At 40.1% G+C, this 19,631-nt stretch overlaps 1 protein-coding gene across 2 annotated transcripts; it reads right to left on the minus strand.

Moving 5' to 3' along the window:
• Positions 1-1,286: 1,286 nt before the first annotated feature.
• On the minus strand, positions 1,287-18,468 carry rd3 (retinal degeneration 3, GUCY2D regulator). 2 transcript variants are annotated; one of them, XM_080199799.1, is made up of 3 exons: positions 18,057-18,468; positions 12,071-12,381; positions 1,287-3,043 (listed from the first exon to the last, which is right to left on the minus strand). In XM_080199799.1, exons 2-3 carry the CDS (start codon positions 12,364-12,366, stop codon positions 2,746-2,748), a joined length of 594 nt encoding a protein of 197 aa, XP_080055925.1. In that variant the 5' UTR covers positions 12,367-12,381; positions 18,057-18,468; the 3' UTR covers positions 1,287-2,745. The 2 variants fall into 2 exon arrangements, with proteins under 2 accessions (XP_080055925.1, XP_080055924.1); XM_080199798.1 differs by having other exon boundaries at positions 12,071-12,388.
• Positions 18,469-19,631: the final 1,163 nt, after the last annotated feature.

Consider the following 19,631-nt stretch of genomic DNA (forward strand, 5'->3'; position numbering starts at 1 on the left):
GCTCTTGGTTGTTCGAGATTGGCCTAGTGCTTCATGTCGTTAGTGTGTGCCTAAACTGGACAAGATACTGGGCAAGACGACAGCTCAGTGACTATCGCTGATTGCTGTGCAGATACATGGATTTGGACCGGTGTCTGTGGGAGTTTGTGCATTCTCCCTGTGCTTGCGTGGGTTTTCTCCGGGTGCTCCAGTTTCCTCCCACACCCCAAAGATGTGCTGTTAGGCTGATTGGCAGGAATAAATTGTCCCTAAATCAGTTTTCCCTCAATCTGGATGGCTATAAAACATTAGATAGGGGTCATGGGTGGAGAGGTGGTGTTGAGATGGCAGCGTGGGCTCGTTGGGCCGAAGGGCCTGTTTCCCAGGCTGATTTCGTTCAAATGTACCCTCCTAATACCTCTAACACGAAGGGGCAATTTATCATGACCAATCAACTTAACCCGCACATCTTTGGAGTGTGGGTGGAAATCGGAGCACCCAGAGGAAACCCATACAGACACAGGGAGAATGTGCAAATGCTACACAGACAGTTACCTGAGGCCAAAATCAAACCTTGGTCCCTGACACTGTGAGGCAGCAGTGCTAACCACTATGCATCATGGCAGAATATGATTGAAGAGAGAGGTTTTACATGATATGATATGAATAATGAAAATGGAAAATAATCAATTAAAATGGTGAAAGACACCAAGGCCAAAACCTAACCAGTCTAAAAGGAAGATGGCTGTTTAATTCAAGTCATGTCAACAAACTTGATATACACAATAGGCACAAGGTACTTTATTATAAGGATCAGTGATAAAGCATGTCAACATTCTCAGTACCATGAATGTGAAGATGCGGATTCAAGTTTACAATTCCTAATCTGTTGAGGGGAAGTGATGCATGGCACAGGCAAATGGCAGAATAAAGGATGAGATTATTGAATTCAATAAAAAAAATCTGGAATTAAGAACCAACTGATGACTGTGAAATCATTGTCGGAAAAACCCATCTGGCTCACAAATGTCCTTTAGGGAAGGAAATCTGCCGTCCTTACATGGTCTGGCCTACATGTGACTCCAGATCAATATGGTTGATTCTCAACTGCCCTCCTAGGGATGGGTAATAAATGCTGGCCAGTCAATGATGCCCATGTCCCACGAATGAATTAAAAATTATGTTCTAATTCACTATAAGTTATGTCACAAGATCTGGTATTCATAGAAACCCTACAGTTCAGAAAGAGGCTATCTGGCCCATCGAGTCTGCATGTACCACAAGCCCACCGAGGTCCTACTCCCATGTCCCTACGTATTTACTCACTAATCCCTCTAAGCTACACATCTCAGGACACTGAGGGACAATTTTAGTATGGGCAATCAACCTAACCCGCACACCTTTGGACTGTGGGATGAAACCGGAGCACCCAGAGGAAATCCATGCAGACATGAGGAGAATGTGCAACTTCCACACAGACAGTGACACAAGGCAGGAATCAAACCCAGGTCCCTGGAGCTGTGAAGCAACAGTGCTAACCAGTGTGCTACCCTACCACCCCCCATGCTGGTATTATGGTTCTATACTATGTAATGAACTCAGAAAACAACATGATTAGCAACGTGTATCTTATTTGTGTAGTCTTGCAATCTCTCATAGATTTTTTACTTTTCTTGCTGCATTTGATTCTTTGTGATGTGGTGTATCACTTCACCATCAATACCACTCAATAACAGGTCACAAGATGCACAGGTGTGGTCTAGAATAGATTTCCTAGATAATTTTCCTCCTTTGTGCAGGGATGTTTGACATGCACTTGGCACCTGATTTCTGTGCAGTGCACCCAAGATTGGGAAAATTAAAGACATGAACCAAATGCATCTTTACATCTTGCATATGTCAGATTGGTCATCCAAACCATAACCATTGAGTCTGCTGCATGTTGAACCAGTTTATCTTCCTTATTCGTACCTCCTCACCCATTTGAAGGGTTTTCTGGTGATAACGTTTCAAGAACATAAATGGTGGGTGAGTGAGCTCTTATAAGTTCTATTTACTAAGTAGTTAGGGACATTAATAAACATATTAACACAAGGAGAAGTGCTAGCTTTAATGCTTTCAATGCTTTATGATGATTGAGGAAGGTTGGAGGAACCTTCTATGTAGAAGTCACGTCATTGCTGACTCTGGAATGTTATCATTTTATGATATCTGACGGTAGTGAAAAACTGATTCCTAACTGTCCAAATTACTTAAGCTGCATTGGATGATAGAATGCAAAACACATTTGAAAATGAACAGCATTTGATTCTGGGTTTTTTACTTGAATATGCAGGCTATGGAAAGGAATGCTGAGAATGCTTACAGTGCTAATGGATTTTTAATAATGCTCAAAACAAATCTCCCGTAGTATCCAGTAACATATTCTAATAAATCACAATTACTCACAGTGGGGTTCAATGGGAGTGCAGCTGGCGTTCAATGGCATTCTATTGCAGTATAAAACGGGCAGCTATGTCACTATTGTCCATTTCACACTTTAGCAAGTAACACAATTCGCCAACATGGTGTCAAGAATAAATCACTCAAATTCTCACTTAATAGCTCGCATTTGCAAATGTTAATAACATTCATGGGCAAGCCATACATATTCACAGCAGTCACATTTCTGTAAAGTAAATATCAATCTAAAATTTAATAATTAGGTATGATCTAATCACCTCTATACAATTGTTTTGGTTAGAAAATGATTAACCCTGCATTCCATCAGAATTCTTTAGCAGTTTTGAACTCTGGCATACTCCATATTCTTCTGGCTGACACAAAGCCTTGTTCCACATTCTCTGAAACTGTCTTGATGTTACTGCTGAAAGGATAGATCCTCACTCGGGATTTAAATATCAACGTGGAGAGACTCAAAGTCCGTTTCTTGTTCCATTGCCTGGTCAGCTTCTTTGTATCTTGATCTTCCTTCATTTGCTCAAAAGCATCCTGAAGAACAGATCGGAATAATTGCGATACTTCCTGCACCTCTGGCTCATATTCAGTGATCGCCTGGCGAAACCTGGATAACAATTGGAAATCTGAATTAAAATGTGGAATTAAGTGATCATGCGTAGGATCCATGCTACTTGTGCAATGCAGGTTGGAGAGTTAACATTCGTACGTTCACCCATAGTTCCCCACTGGGAGTGCCAAGTTTACTTCTATTTGACAATTGCAAATATATTAAACCAAGGCTACACTACTAAAGACATTAGAATTTGCCTTGGTTTAATATATTTGCAATTGACAAATAGAAGTAAACTTGGCACTCCAACATTGAATTACAAAGCAAAAAAATCAGCCATGAGAATAGGGAAGAACATAGTGGAAAAGAAAAAAATGAAAAAGAGCTAAATTGTTTTGTGAGATGCTATAGCTGGTATTTCTAACTAAAGATCATTAAAGAAAGAACTTTGTGCCCTGTTTCCCAATCCTATTGGAGCAACTGAATTAGAAAAATCAGCCAGATGCTCCAGAGTGTGTTGGATAAAAGTATGTGCTCAAATCATTGAAACTTGAAGCAAGCAAATGTTAAGTACTGCACACAAGATGGAAAAGGAAATGTATGCAACAAATGATGTTGAAACATCAGGAAATATCAGAAAAAAACATCTTTGTAGACTTGACACTAAACCAGTACAAAGCACAATCAACAAAGCCAGTTGAATATTGAACCACATAGCAAAAACAGTTATATATAAATCAGGGGACATCATAGCAACCTGTTACAGTGTTGTGTTCAGACTACCTCATTCTGCATTCAGCTGTAACTGACAAACAAATGTCAATACCATGGATGATCCTTTAACAATGCTAAAGTTCTTAAATTTCCTACGACTGCATGCATTTGCTGTTGCCACTATTTTGTTGCTCCTTGTGAGGCTTGTTAACAACTGAAGTAGCACTTCCATTACATTTAATGGAATATTTCATGGCATTGATCAACCAAGTCAAAGGATCGCTGTTTCGTAATGATATGGATATCAGCAAAGTTTGTTGAGAAATAATTGTCCAATTTTCCATTGCGTCAGAGATACATTCCTACTTGGGAGTGCAGCACCCCCTCAAGGGAATTGGACAGGACACAGGTACATCCTGTCCCATCTCAGTTTGCAAATTTTCAACTGAACCTAGGGCAAGAGGAGCACCTAAACAGAAACTATTATCTAATATGATGCAGGACCAAAGCCTTCCTCAGTCTCAGCTTCACTACCAGTTAACAGCGAGATTATTAATAAATGGAACAGTCCAATCTGGTAACTAAGCAATTTATTTTCTTGCTCGACCCCAGAAGTACTTCAAAGCCTTCTCAGATTAGTCTTCGTACCAGGAGTGCTCATCCACCCTTGTTGCTGCTTCTATTTAAATTACATGATCATACCCTATCCCTTAATAGTCCAATGTGATCCAAAGTGGCGATTATAAGCATTTACCTTCTCTGCACAGAGGATGCCTTGATCTCTCTGTTACAAGGGTCTGCTGTAAACTGTGAGATTTGCTGATTTTTCTTGCTGCACACTTGAAGGAACCTGTTGCATAAAAACTAAGCACTACAGTAAACTTGACAGCCATGGTTAGTGATGTTCATACCTTGATTTGAGACTCAAATGGCTGCAGTAAGTAGTGTAGCTCAACAAGAGTCTCCTTTCTGAAATTTAGAGATCTAAGGCCTGAGAAGGCCAAGATCTTCTTGCCTAAGGAGTTGAGTTGGGAGAAGTGCTCCCTGAACACCTGCCTTCCATTCAGTGTACTCCTTTCCCCTACTGTTAATTCTCTCTCCTCATTGCTTCCCTTCATCTTCCAGCCCCAAAGTCAGTCCTGCCAGAGTATCCAGGACTCCAGTGAAACTTCTTTAAAGGCACACAAAATCTTCCTGTCAGTCGCCAGAATTACGTTTCCACAGTCAAATAAACCGTCCAAACAAGCATCCAGAAGTTTGCAAACAGTCTCCTTCACTGTCAAACCAACTAATCAGACCTTATGGGTTGAGCCCTGGGAATAGCACAGCTAAATGGCTCTTCATGCCTGGTGGTCTATGATTATTGGGTAAGTTTAACACATGACAAATCTGAGAAGTCAGCACAATATCGCAAAAAAAAGTCCAAGATGTATAATGCTTTATTAATCATTTTACTTAGCAGGTAATCTATTTCTGCCATGCACCCTGAGTACTTGCAGGACAATCTGGTTTAATGTGATAGTCAACACACTTCAGGCACATAATGAGTGCACATAGCCCGCCTGCCATATTGAATATTTAGGTGCCTGGTTTGTGCCTGAAAAAGGGGCAGTGTGCCATTGAGTCTTCATATGGTTTAACTCTCCTTACAGGACGCTGTATTCTCTGTGGATAACATCATGAAAGATCTGTCAGTATTTTTTAAAAATTACACTTAATCATAAAAGCTTTGGGAAAACAAATTGCTTGTGCTTTCAAAGATAGAGCTTTTGAAGGCATATGCCTATATTTGTACATAGAACAATTAATCTGTTGTCATTGATGTTACTCCATGGCAACATACATTCTGTTTCACTCAGTCAAATACACAATGAAGCATGGTTGCATGTACAACAAAGCCACAACAGAATTGTTCCCGAACTTACAATGCATTATGATTCTTTTAAATTGTGATTCAATTGTTCTGATCTTTGAAATTGTGATTCAATTGTTCTGATAATACAGAACCATCAGGTAAGCCAGTTACACCAATCATGTAAATTAAAGATTTTGCATTTGTTACTTCTCATGTTAGTCTTTCAAATGCTTTGAGTTATCAGGGAGGGCGATACTACTCAAGATAAAGATTGTGTTTTGCAGAAGAATGGAAAACTGTGCTGTGTGATTGTATCGTAACGCTTTATTTTACTATACACCATGTGCCACATTTCTGAAAATGCTCCCTATTCAGAAGAGTAAATTAGCATACTACTCAGTGAGGGATTTATAATATACTTCATTTCCGGTAAGAGAATTTTATAATTACACCATGCAAACATTTTCTCCAAAAAGATCAAGTGTTATCATGAAAGATCCTTTGAAGAACTGGAAGGCTTTGCATTTCGGGCAGAGTGCTCGGCCCATTGTCTGCAGGAATGACTGGACCAGGTGAAAGATGTGGTCTTATATGTTGGAGAATGTAAAGAAGTTGTCATATTGCTGCTGATTGGTCAAGCTATTGTGTTTGTAATATGCTGGTACATGTCTGCATTCTTGCCGCTCATAGGGTAGCTGAGCAGAATGAATGAATGGATAGCAATGTTCCTCTTGAGTAAGGGTAGCCAGATGTCACTGGTGAGAAGGTGATTGGGTTAGGGTATAGTGTGGGGTTGGTAGATCTTTATGACCTCCCAGACACATCATTTATACCAGTGAATGATGGGTGAGATAAGTCAAGAATTGGATCACTGAATGTAAATAGCTGACTTGCCCCATTCATTATGTTTGAAGCATGCTGAATGTTCCATGAGTCTAATGTGCAGGCTAGCACAACTGGGCACCTTTGCTCCCATTGTAGGCAAGTGGGCAATAGCATGATGTGCTGTAATTTTTTGGTTTATAAAGATGGAGTGGAGCTTCTTAAATGAGTTTAGTCAGGCTTCTACAAATATTGACTTGAGTATAAATTGTAGTCTGTGTGAGGTGGAACTAATGTACAGGAGGCTGACTCTGGTCTTAATGGAAGTAGTTGTCAAGGAACAAGTAAGAGGTGAAGGAGTGTTAGTCTTATATCAAAGGAATACATTGAGTTAGAGTGGAGACAGGGTACAACTTCTTGTTGTAAATGTTTCCCGTCACTTATGGAGCAAACTGTTCTAATGAGGATGTTTGAAACTGATTGGAAGGTGGAGGGATGATGGAAAGATCAGTAGCTCAGGTCTCTGTCACAGTGAGTGGGTTTAGGGAAGACTTGATGTATTGGTATGCTGTTGTGAGACATGATGAAAACATCAGAAAATTATATGGAAATTTGATTTCCAACTCCATAGAAAATTTAATACTCAGATTTTGATTATAACATACTATGAACTTCCCTCCTATCGTATTGCCATTCAACAAATCTGTCCCGAGCATTCAAAGCCAGGGTTCAGGGTGAAGTCTAGCTGATCAAAGTGCTACTTGTTCAAACTCTCCCATAATTAGGTTTAGTGACAATTGGTGACAATGGAGATCCCATTGCAGCACCAACTATTTGTTTGAAATTCAAACCCTACCATTGGAATGATGTTGAGTTTAGGCAAATCAGTAGAAGATCATGGGGGTGATTCTCCCAAAAAAATTTGAAATGCTGAATTTGTGTGAAAACTGAAGTAACTCTCACAGATTCCTTTAGCAGAATTTTCAAAATGAATCTCGCACACTCTGGGCACTGCAGAGTGTCCTAGTGAGATTCACATTGAAGATCAGTGGGCAGGGTCTATTCCCACTGGAGAGGCCATCAGCATAGCGCTGAACAGGCCACTGCGCATTCAACAATCTGTCAATGCCAAAATCGATGCATTCCCAGTAGCTCCGCACTGCTGGCCTCTCAATTGTTGGCTAGTCCGATCATTGGCGAGTCCCTCTGACACCCCCAATCTCCCAATCGCAGGCCAGCCCCAATGTTTTCCCTCACCAGCCCCGATCTCCCCACCTCCCCCCCACAAGCTGGATGGCCAGCCATGATCACCCCCTTCCTTCTCTCTGACTGTAATCCATTTGCAGCATGACAGCGGGGCCCCCACCACCCTCTGATTGCCCCCTATAGGGCCCCACTAGGCCCCGCCCTCTCTGGCCCCACCCCCTTGTCACTGCCCGATGCCCAGTGGGTAGTGCCAAGGTGCCTATTGGGCATTGCCAGTTTGACCCTTGGGCAGTACCAGGAGGTCAGGTTGACACTGCCCAGGGAGCAACTCCCCTACACCTGACCTCCTGGGGGGCCTCAGTGGCCTCTGTTCCCTCCAGCGGGCTCAGCCACCAGATCCCCATTCGAGGGCAGCTGTTGTAAACCCCACTGGAGCGAACCATTCCTAGTAGGGGGTGGGGGGCTGCGGAGAGACTCTAGCGAGGGCGGAGACTTTAGGCGAAGGCCTGCTAATCAAATGTAAATTGGAATTTAAATATGGAAATGAACTCCGCTCCAGTTACGTGAAAAATCTTCGTCTGGGAGATGCATGGAGGCTGTGGTGCCCAGCAGGAAGGCTGCAAAATGGCCTCCACTGATGTCTCCCAGCCTGACCTGAGAGAATCACCACCACCACCGCCACCCCCCCAACTGCCCCCACTCTCCCCCCCCTCCCACACACACACACACACACACACACACACACACACACACACACACACACACACACACACACCCCCCCCCCCCCCCCCCCACCCCGTCCACAATTTTACTCTGGTGAATATAACAATTCTGTTGAGTAAGAAGAAGTCTTCTTCAAAACATTGTTTGATGATACAACAAACCCTTGAAATGGGTACATTGCTGAACAGTGTCTCAACATTGAAACTGACCATTGGATTTGATGTTTGCTGTATCTTCTTAATGAAATGTTTAGAGTTAATTTATCTGGTATGTGGATTCCATCATTAGTGCTGGAGAATTCTGATTATATATGAAGCACATTTATTGGAGATGATGGGCTGGATTTTCCTGCAGGCTTGAGAAATCCTTACCTGCACAATGTTACACCTTCCAAAATGCAGGCCTGAGTCATGTATGATTTTGGCTGGGATTTTTGTCTTTTCACACAGGGGTCAGGTTTGCAGTCAATTTTGTGAGCCACGATGGAGTTTTCTGAGGAGTTTGGGTGTAGGGGCAGGCCATTTAAAAGGCCCACCTCAGTTCTCCCACACAGTGGCCCAATCATCAACATCATTTAAAAGGCCCCACAAACCTCACCCCTCATCTATCTTTAAGCCACCTCAAAGCCCCTCAGGTCACCCATGCCCCCTCAGATCTCCCATGCCATCTCCATGCACTCATGACAGTGGAAGCTGACAGAACTTTTTTTTACATTAATTTAATGCATTATTACATTTCTCCAATGGAAGAAGCACTGTAATGCATGCCAACACTTATATAATGGCGGTTAAAATAAGGGTCAACTCACCTTCACAGGACATTTCACCATAATGAATCACAACATTAAAAATACTTCCACTTTACAATATTGTATCTATTAGTGACATTGTACACTTACCTTTCAGTGTATTCCTGATTCCTCAACAAGCTTTCCCTAATGGTCATAAGCTCTTCAACAAGGTTCACTTTGCTAGATTTTCCAAGATTCACACCAACACATCAAAATTGCTTGCAGGAGGAAATACAATTTTCCTGTGGTCCTTACAATGGGGACCCAGTGATGCATGTGCATTTTGCAATCAAGGCCTTCCTACCTACAAAAGGGCCACACGACCATGTTGTGGGAAAAAAACTAAGTTTAGCATTTCATGATCTGATTTGCGCTTTTATTGGGAGATGAAAATCAGGCCCCATAGGTTTTAATGGAGCATTTGGTTTGTGTGTCTTGGGTTGTCTGAATGTAATCAGACAGGAAGATGTGGTATAAAGTTTACTGTATGAAGGCTTGGATAGAAAATTATCCCTGTACGCAGGGAGCAACTTGCTATTGATTTTTCTCTCCATAGCTGGAGTAGGATCTCTGGGGAGTTTTTTGTCAGTATCTGTGTTGAGAAGGTATTGTCACTTTTTTATATACTCTCCTTGGTCCATGATGATTGACTGACCCTTGTCAGCATTAAGTAAAAGAACTGAAGCATCTGAAGAAAGGTCATTAGATGCTACTTTCTCTACCTTGTTGATGGTGAATTTGAGTGGTTTTGCTGAGGAAAGAGCTCGGTATTTCAGAATTGTATGTTATCTGCTGCCTCTCAGTTAAGTATCCTAAGGTTTGTTTCAGTCTGTAGGATAATCTCCTTCGTAGAAATTTTTACTTAGGAGCCACTGTAAAGTTTAAGCCTAGGACTGGTACCTACTTTTCAGTCAATGTAAGCTACCACTGACTAAGTTTGACAACAGTCCTATTAGAAGAGTTTGTTGTCTTTGAAGATAGTTGTTGTTTACTTAAATCATGTTGAACCTTGTTAAACCTTATCAACTTGTTAAATCTCTTGACTCTTTTGGTGAAGGCTGCATGAAACACTTTCTGGAAAGAAACTGCACTTAATTCTTGAATTTTGTTGAGCCCTGAAATGGCCTCAGACTTTGATGTGGAAAATGTCTGTGTTAAGGGGATGATGTTAGTATCAGGTGTAACTGACATGTTCTTTAAGGATTCTATCATAATCCATCCAATAACAGATGGGGAATAAAAACTCCAAACAAAGTTCACCTTAGCAAGAATTAAACAATAAATGCTCCAGTTCTTTAAGTGGCATAAGAGATACAAAGCTCAGTTAGGATTTTGGCTCCATGGAGCTATAATCCTTTCAGTGCAGAAGGAGGCCATTTCAGTCCATTGCATCTGCACCAAACTCTCCGAAAGAACATCTTACCCAGGCCCACCACCCCGACCTATGGCCATAACCCTGCGCATTTATCATGGCTTATCCATCCAATCTACATGTCTTGGGACATTAGGGGGCAATTTAGCATGGCCAATCCACCTAACCTGCACAACTTTGGACTGTAGGAAGAAACCAGAGCAACTGGAGGAAACTTACAGAGGTATGGGGAGAACATGCAAACTTCACAAAGACAGTCACCTAAGGCCGAAATTGAACCAATGTCCCTGTACTACAAGGCAGCAGTGCTAATCACTGTGCCACCAATCAACAATGAACAGTTTTGGAGAAACACCATTCACAACTTCCAGGAAGGTCTTTACATCCAGAGTGTCACATGCTAACCTAGGTCTAGAAATATGTGTACTCTTAAGATAAATATTTTGAAACAATAAATTAAGTTAGTTGTCAGACATAATACTAACTCTATCTTTTCAAATCTGAAAAAGGGTAAAAGAATTATCCTAATATGTGTTCTCTACCTCTTTACAGCCTCCATTCTTCTCCATCAAACTGGTAGCAGTCATTTTCCATCACAAGCTGGGGAACCAATAAGCACATTAAGCAGTCTATAACATCGTAAATGTATTGAGAAACAAATTGCCAGATCCAGCAGTATTGTTGTGAAACCATTAAAGAATTAACATGAGGTTACAAATTGGAGATCGCAAACACATGGAATTATCAGTTGTCTACAGGGATAATACCTCAAGGATGGCAAAACATTGTCAAAGATAAATGGATAGCCAGATATCCAAAGTCCATGCATTGGGGTGGACATGGGAAAGTAAGCCTGAGGATCTGTGGTTTTAAGCACAAGCAACCCATACTTGGAAGTGGTGGTGGGTGAAGTAATTAAGTGGCCTATGGAGATGTGTACATAATACATGATAAATACCCTAGGGAATCCAATTCTTGATGAATAGATTTCAGCATTTACACTGGGTCAAAGGCTGGCAGATCTTCACAATATGTAAAGAAGGATCATATCCACTATGGTGGGCTTCCTTGCAGCTTGGTCTGTTTAGGTCCATCTGGTTGCATTTGCACATACTCCAAGATGCTACCTCTTTCGACCAATGCTGCACATTGCTAGAAGTGATTGGACACAGCAGCTTCCCAGTCAAGCTGTTACACTTCATTCTGAATGCTGGACACTATACTCACAGCTTGCAAGTGGAAAGCTGGACGTAGGCAAGGTTCACTGCCACAAAGGCCCTTGAAACTTAGGAGAGAGAATCCAATAGACATTGAAGTAAAGATAACTTCAGCTCTGTATTGAGCAGAAACATGTTATTGGAGCTCCAAGCAACAAAACATTACAGTGAGCCATGTATTTATGAGGCAATAATATTCAGTGTAACTTCATATACTGAAATATTGACTGTTTGACAGTTTCTTTTCCCCATTAAACCCAATTGTCCAAATATTAGTTCTTTTTAAGACCTTTTATCAGTTTGGTTTGTGCAAATTTGTTGATTATTAGAAAGATTCATGCTATTCATATACAAACTAAATATCACATTGCAGTGACATTACCTGAGTATCACAGGTCCACAGTAAGAAGGGTGGATTTTGGAACAAGCTTCTTCAAGTTCTAACCTTTCCACTGGGGATAGCTCATAGCTATGTTTGGGATGACTGATAAGCCAGTTGTAGTCTACACCTGTTTTTATTCTCCTGTACTCATCTTCACGCTCTCTCTGCATCCTCTCCGCTTGTTTAATCTGCCAGTTAAGCTCCATCATGAGGGTCTCGATGATCACATCTGTGGGGTTCCTCTGGGAGTATCTTTGATAAGATTCATTCCATTTAAACCAGGAAGCTATTGACATTGTTCACTGATGATGCTGTTTTCTGAAAATATATAAAGGAAATGTAGTGATCTAAACAATTCTGCTTTAAGACATATTAGAATTCTTTACCTTTTCTAGCATAACCACTGAAGCCAACTGTGATAATAAACATTCAGTAACTGTTCTCTGAGTGAAGTACTCTTCTATGTGAATGCATAGGAAGGTAGCATAACAGTAATGTTACTGCATGGGTAATCCAGGCAACCGGACTAATGCTGTAGAAATATGAGTTCAAAACTCACCATGGCAGCTAGCCACTCAGTTGTATCAAACCACTGCACAAAAGTTGAACAAGAGTTCAAATTAGACAGACCACCCAGCATCGACTTAGGGACTGGAAATAACAAAGTCACACCCTGCCCAGCCATTCCTACAATGTTGTCTTCACTAACATCTGGGGACCTGTGCCAATATTTGGATAAGTATCCCACCTACTAGGCAACAGCCTGAAATGGTCATAATAACAGAATTCTACCAACAACAAAAGATCTCAGACTCCTTCATTGCCACACAATAAGACCTGGCAGAAAGAGTGGTGTACAGCTGGAAGCCCTGAAAGTCCTTGAGAGTGACCTCGGATCTTATGGAATCTCATGGCATTGGGTCAAACTCGGGCTAAGAAATATCCTGCTGATTATCATCTTCTGCCCTTCATCAACTGATGAATCAGTACTCCTGGTATTCTCCATGCTTTGATGCTCAGACTATTGATCTTTACCTGGATTTGGGTCTACAGAACATATTTTGAAAGTTTACCGATAACATAAAACTGGAAAATATAGTAAGCAGTGAGGAGGATAAAAATCAGACTTTGTGATGCCATTGGTGAAATTAACGGCCAAACAAATGGTGGATGAAATTTCACATAGAATAATGTGAACTGATTCATTTTGATAAGTTGAATGAGTTGAGGTACTATAAGGGAGTGCAGAAACAAAGAGACCTGGGAATGTAGTCTTTGAAAGTGGCAATACAATTCGAGAAGACTGTTAACAAACATATGGGATTTTTGACTTTATAACCAGAAAGTATTTAAGCACAAAATTCCTGCTAAACCTTTATCGAATAACAGTCAGGCAACAGCTGGAGTATTGTAGCCAATACTAAGCACTATGCTTTTATAATGATTTTGTTTCGATGACTTGGCTAGGGTAAACTTGAATGGTACCAGCAATGAAAGACTTCCATTACTTGGAGAAGAGTTAGTAAGGGGAAGTCATTTCCTGTCAGAGAATGATCGGCAAACAGAGGAGACCGATTTACGTTCATCAGAAAATTAATCAGAGGCAACTCGAGAATAAAGAAATTACGCAGTGATTATGATGATCTGGAATTCAGTGTGTGAAAGCAAATTCATTTGTAACTTTCGAAAGGGAGAGGAATCTTATTGGAAAGGAAAAACACAGAGCGACAGAGAAAAAACTGGGATGTGAGAGCAGCTGGATAGATTTTGCAAAGAACTAATGCGCCATGATAGACTAGAGGGATTCCTTCTGTTTTGTATTCTTCTAAAATTCTATCATTCTATAGGTCAAGCAAAGCTGATTTTGAAATTATGTTTGAAGAGCTTGATCATTCTTCCAGATAAAAGAGTTTTAGTAATATTAGCTATTAATAAGATCAGGAATCTTTCCTTTGGTGTTTAAAGTGTAAATATGGTAAACATAGATATGTGTATGAGTGCAGAACAGTAAAATGTCATTGAGTAAAAACATTAGCGATGGCCAGAATAAAAAGTTATTTTGATATTATTTTAATCAGAGTATAGACTCAAATCTTCATCCTCTCAGAAAACACCATTGACTGATATTAATAGAATCTGGTTAATGGATTTATTGTATTTCAAAGACGTCTCTTGAGAAGTTCATGAAGACTTGAAAAGAAACTAACTAGTTGGTTATTTGCCTCTCTAATAATTGGTTTGGTTAATGTATGATTTTGTTAACTTCACAATTATAAAATATGTATGTATCATTATATTGAGTGAAGACTTTACCCTTAATGAAATTACATCACAATTTAAAAGAAGATTAAGCTTTTAAATTAATTTAATTTTTATTCTTCCAGTTTTCCTTTTCCTGTAGGCAGTAATTAACTCATGTAACAGGATTACACCAATGGTCTAATAATCATTCTTCTAAATGCTTACTCCTCTCATGTAAATCTCGATAGTGAATAGCAGTGCCTGTTGGCCAATATCCACACAAATTCTGGAACATACTCCCTAAAAGCATTTTGGGTGTATCTGTGCCACATGATGGCGGTGCTTCAAGGAAGTGGTTCACCATCACCTTTTCAAGGGCAATTAGGAATGGGCAATAAATGCTGGCCTAGCATCTAGCAACCATCTTCAGCTGCATCCCAAGAATGAATAAAAAAAAACATATTTCTTAACCCATGATTGAGGAGTAGATGCCCAGGGCTAAGCTGCTGATCATCCCAACTATTTTTTCTGAAGAATTAACTGTCTGAAGCACGATTAACATTTCCTCGCCCATGGCATCAGTGCACTCAATTGTTCAAGCACCAGTACAAAGGCAGCAACTTGGGGAAAAGTAGCTCCTGCATTAGAAGTGCTTTCAGTAAACAGAACATCAAGTGAGAACAAAGACTAGGATGCAGAAGGATGGTACCAATGATATTCAGCAAACATCCTCACTTCTGAACCCACGATGGAGGGAAGCAGCTGAAGATGGTTGGACCTAGGACATTACCCTGATGAATATCTGCAGTGAGCTCCTGAAATTGAGATGATTGGCCGCCAACAGCCATTTCCTTTGTGCTAGCTATGCCGCCAACATGTGGAGAATTGGCCCTGATTCTCATGTGAAGACCAGTTTTCCATTAGATATTTTCAGTAGCTGTTCAGGGCATTGGAATCATTTACATGCATTGACCCCCAGCTTTCTTTGGACCCACACTGTTTCTAGCTTTTCACTATTTAAAAAGCACTCTCTTCTATCATCTCTAGGTCCAAAGTAGACAACTTCACACTTGCCTACATTGAAATTCATTTGTCACAGGATTTCCCAATCATTTAATCTATTAACACTTCCTTGTAAATTTATGCTCCCATCTGCATCGCACACAATCCTAATTATCTTTGACTCATCAGAAAATTTGGAGATATGTGATTTTCTATTCCATTACCTTAGTCATTAGTAAATATGATGTTGCGGACACAATTCATCCTGTGAATTAAAGTGCTTGCCCGTTATCTCTATTCTAACCCCTGTCGTTCAGTTAATTTCCTAACCAGATCAATAATTTGCATTCAGTTGCACACACTTCATCTTCAGTTATAACTGTCTTTTGGGGGATTTTATCAAATGTCTTCTGGAAATCCATATAAATAAATTCCATTGACATTAACCAGTGCACTATTTCAATTTCTCCTTCAAAAATTCAAGTAGATCAATCAGGATGTTTTACCCTTGTGAAGTTTATGCCGGTTCTCTCTGATCAGGAACAAAAGAACTTGCATTTATATAGCATTGACCATTGGATGTTTCAAAGAGCTTCACAGCAATGAAATAATTTTATAGGATCATCAATGTTATAATGTCAGAAACATGGCAGCCAATTTGTCACACGAACAGCAATATGATAATAACCAGATAATCTGTTTCTGTGATGTCAATTGAGGGATAAATATTGGCCAGGATATTGGAATTATTCCCCCACTCTTCTTGGTAATAGTGCCATGGGACTTTCTACATCCACCCAAACGGGCAGTTGAACTTTAATTTAACATCTCACCGAAAAGCTGGAACCTCCAACAGAGCAGCATTCACTCATACTGCACTGGAGTATCTGTATTGATTTTTGTACTCAAGCCCTAGAGTGGGTCTTGAATCCAGTAAATCAGAGGTTAACATAATGCTATTAATTAAAGTAATTTTATTCTTAATTCTAGTAATTTCCCAAAAGCAGATGAGAGACTAAATTGTCTATAACTAGCTACAGTTAAAAGTTTATTTATTAAAGTTTATTTATTGGTCACAAGTAAGGCTTACACTAACACTGCAATGAAGTAACTATGAAAATCCCTTAGTCGCCACACTCCAACGCTTGTTCAGATCAATGCACCTAATCAGCACATCTTTCAGACTTTGGGAGGAAACCGGCACACCAGGAGGAAACCCATGCAGATACAGGGAGAATGTGCAAACTTCACACAGACAGTGACCCAAGCCTGGAATCAAACTCAGGTCCCTGGCGCTGTTAGGCAGCAGTGCTAACCACTGCGCCAGCTCTTTCCGAGCTTTCTTCAGTAGTAAAGTAGAATATTACAATCTAAAGGAAACTTCCCAAAAGCAAGAAGTTTAGAAAATTGTAGTTAGGGCATCTACAATGTTCTCATCTACTTCCTTTAAAACCATGTGATAGAAACCATTTGCTCTAGTGGATTTACTATTCCTTTGTGTCATTGTTTTCTTCAGTGCTGTTACTTTGCTTATATAATTTTGGTGAATCCCTGACCCTGATTCAATCTCAGTATCCTTGGAATGCCATCCCTTCCCTCTACTGTAAATAGCGATGCAAGTAATTATTCAGCACACCCACCATTTCCTTATTTCCATTATCAATAACACTTAGCACTTTTCAAGGGACCCACAGTGTTCCCGACTACCCTCTTTTTTCTTAACTCAATTGTGAAAAATGTTGCATTTATTTGGTTACCACTTGCAATTTTCTTTTGTAGCTCTTTTCAGCTTTATCCTTTGAATTTTTCCAACGTTATGCATTTGCACATTTTTTCTTTTCAATTTGATGTTACTACTTTAATCATCCATGGCTGTTTTGCAGAATTCTTACCTCTAACGGAGTTAAAATTGGTCTGCACCAGGTTAAATTCTGTTTTTAGCTCCCATCTTCCCTCTGTCATTTTGCCCTTTAACAGATTTGCCCAGTTCACTGTGAACTGTCTATGGCAGAGCTTTGGCATGTCTCTGAATTTTAGATTCATTTTTGAACTTTCAACCATTGGTGGAGCATCTTAAAGAAAACGATGGACCATGTATTCAAGGAAACAATATTTTTGAAAATAAATTATATTTTGCTTTCCCTGCTGTATTTCTTTTATTTCTTTAAAAAACTGTGAACTGTTTCTGCCTCTTCCCATTGTCTTATTTAAATCTAGAATCTCAATAGCTGTTTCACTTTCTCTCAAGAACTATGTGGAACTTGACCGTTTGCTATTGGATAGGGTTTTTGGAGCAAGCAAGGAATGGATTTGAGGTTGCCGGGTCCATTCTAAGCATTGGTTTTGTAACTTTAAAAATTGAATAAAATTATACTACCAGGCGACGAACGAAATGAAATCTGCCCCCAGATTGGGGGCATTGTTGCAGAAAATTAGCCTGAAGACACAATAAATTCGCTAACGTTATGAAGATATTAGCTAATGTACACTCATTATTAGACAAAAATAAACTATTCCATTATGGATAATAAATATTGCTTTATAAGAATCGTTATTTAATGCTTTTTTTCTTATTTTTCCTCTTTTCCCTTCAGTATTAACACCAAAAGATAGACCTCAATCTTAAATGGAACCAAATAAAATAAAAGGTTAAATCATTGACATCGGACAGTTATTTCAGCAGACAGATCAGATGCATCCACAAGCACTAACATTACAGGCAATAACAAAGTGCATCACTTACCCTAGTTAGAATAGGTGCAGTCCTTCACTCCTGGAAGTGCTGAGACGCAGCGACATCCAGCCTGAGCCCGTGTAGCTGACCCCGGAGTTTTAATGGTCGGTGTGAGCGTGATGGAAGGACCAGGTCCGGGGCGGGGGGTGTACGGTAACAAACCTCTTGCTCAGGACCTGTTGCCTCCGTTTTACCATCACGAAGATGATTCACTGGTGAAGCCCTCACTCTTCCTATTATGAGTTGCGGTTGCCATAGAGACTGTCTAATAAGCCGATTTCCACAAATAAGCTTTGTCTGTAGCGAACAATGTTGCGCAACCTTGGGTGGAAGGAGTTGCAGGCATGGTGTGGTGTGGTAGGTAACAACACAAGTATTAATACACATTGATACAAACGGAATTAATCATCTTTATCTGGTTGGATCAGAATGCATTTGGGACATGATTCATTAAGCAGAAGTCACCAGTTGCTTCCGAGATCAGAAGGTGAAGAGTTTTTGGTTTTCTAGAATCGAGTTGATGAAGAGGTTGAATTGTTTCAATATATTGAGTTTTCCTTCAGCTTTTAACCGGCTTAATGTAAATTGTTACGTAAAGCATCAAAAAGTAGGTTGATGAAGTCAGAGAGCTTGGAATAATCCTCTCTAATAAGTACAAGAGGATTTCTGTAAGCTTGTCTGTTCTAATATTTGATCATTTAGTTTTCTACACCTAATTTCCTTTTTCTCACCTCAATTTCCTTATTTAATTTATTTACTTGTCTTTAGTTTTCTAATTAGAACAAAGAGGAGGGATTTTTCAGCTATATTGTGTGCAAAGCACTTCTAAATGTTGTGTGCTAAATTAAAGATTGAATTAAATGTATTGCACATATTAATCATAGACCAGAGCAAATATTGGGGGAAATGTGTAAGATATGAGTTAAGACACCATTAGCACTGGAAATCTAAAATAAATGCAGAAAAGACTGTAAAATGACCATTCAACCCTCTTCTTGTTAGTGCTTTCTCCTGGTTCTGCTCATGTCAGTCTCAAGGAGGCATTACATTACCTTCTAAAGCTTTGCCTTGCCTGCCCCGAAGGCCAGTTTGTGGCCCACTGCTGGTCGCCACCTGCCCACCACGCCCCCCGCCCCCCAACCCCCCACCCACAACAAGTTATGCCTTGGCAATTTGGAAGTATAAGCAGATAGCTTCCTCCATTGATTGAAAAGATGGTGCTACCTCTTACACTTCTCATGCACATGCAAACCTGAATAAGCCAAAATGTTCTCCTGCTTAATATTGTCAAAAAAAGCTATAATTTTTTGACAGCTACTAATATCTATACACCATTAGTTTCCCAGCTGCCAGCTCAGTCTGAGTCATCATTGCTCATCCTTCATCATTGAAGAAGACCATCTTCATTTGTCATCCAGACATTGGGCTGTGTGGGCGTGAAGGTGGCCTTTAAGTTCTATTTTAATATAAAAAGTTCTGGTGCAGTGAGGTAAAGCAAGTAAATTGTATTCTGGCCCTTACTGCAAGAGGTTTCAAGTACAGGAGCAGCGATGTGTTGTTGCAATTATATGGGGCCTTGGGTGA

This window comes from Carcharhinus amblyrhynchos, chromosome 12 (genome assembly GCF_965287045.1).
Source record: "Carcharhinus amblyrhynchos chromosome 12, sCarAmb.v2.hapA, whole genome shotgun sequence".
NCBI lineage: Eukaryota > Metazoa > Chordata > Chondrichthyes > Carcharhiniformes > Carcharhinidae > Carcharhinus > Carcharhinus amblyrhynchos.

Excerpts from the sequence above, each read along its gene's own strand:
- rd3 (XM_080199799.1), bottom strand. The coding sequence starts at position 12,366 with ATGTCAATAGCTTCCTGGTTTAAATGGAATGAATCTTATCAAAGATAC. Across the intron at positions 3,044-12,070 it reads TGTGGACCTGTGATACTCAG|GTTTCGCCAGGCGATCACTG; the intron begins GTAATGTCACTG and ends ATTGTTATCCAG.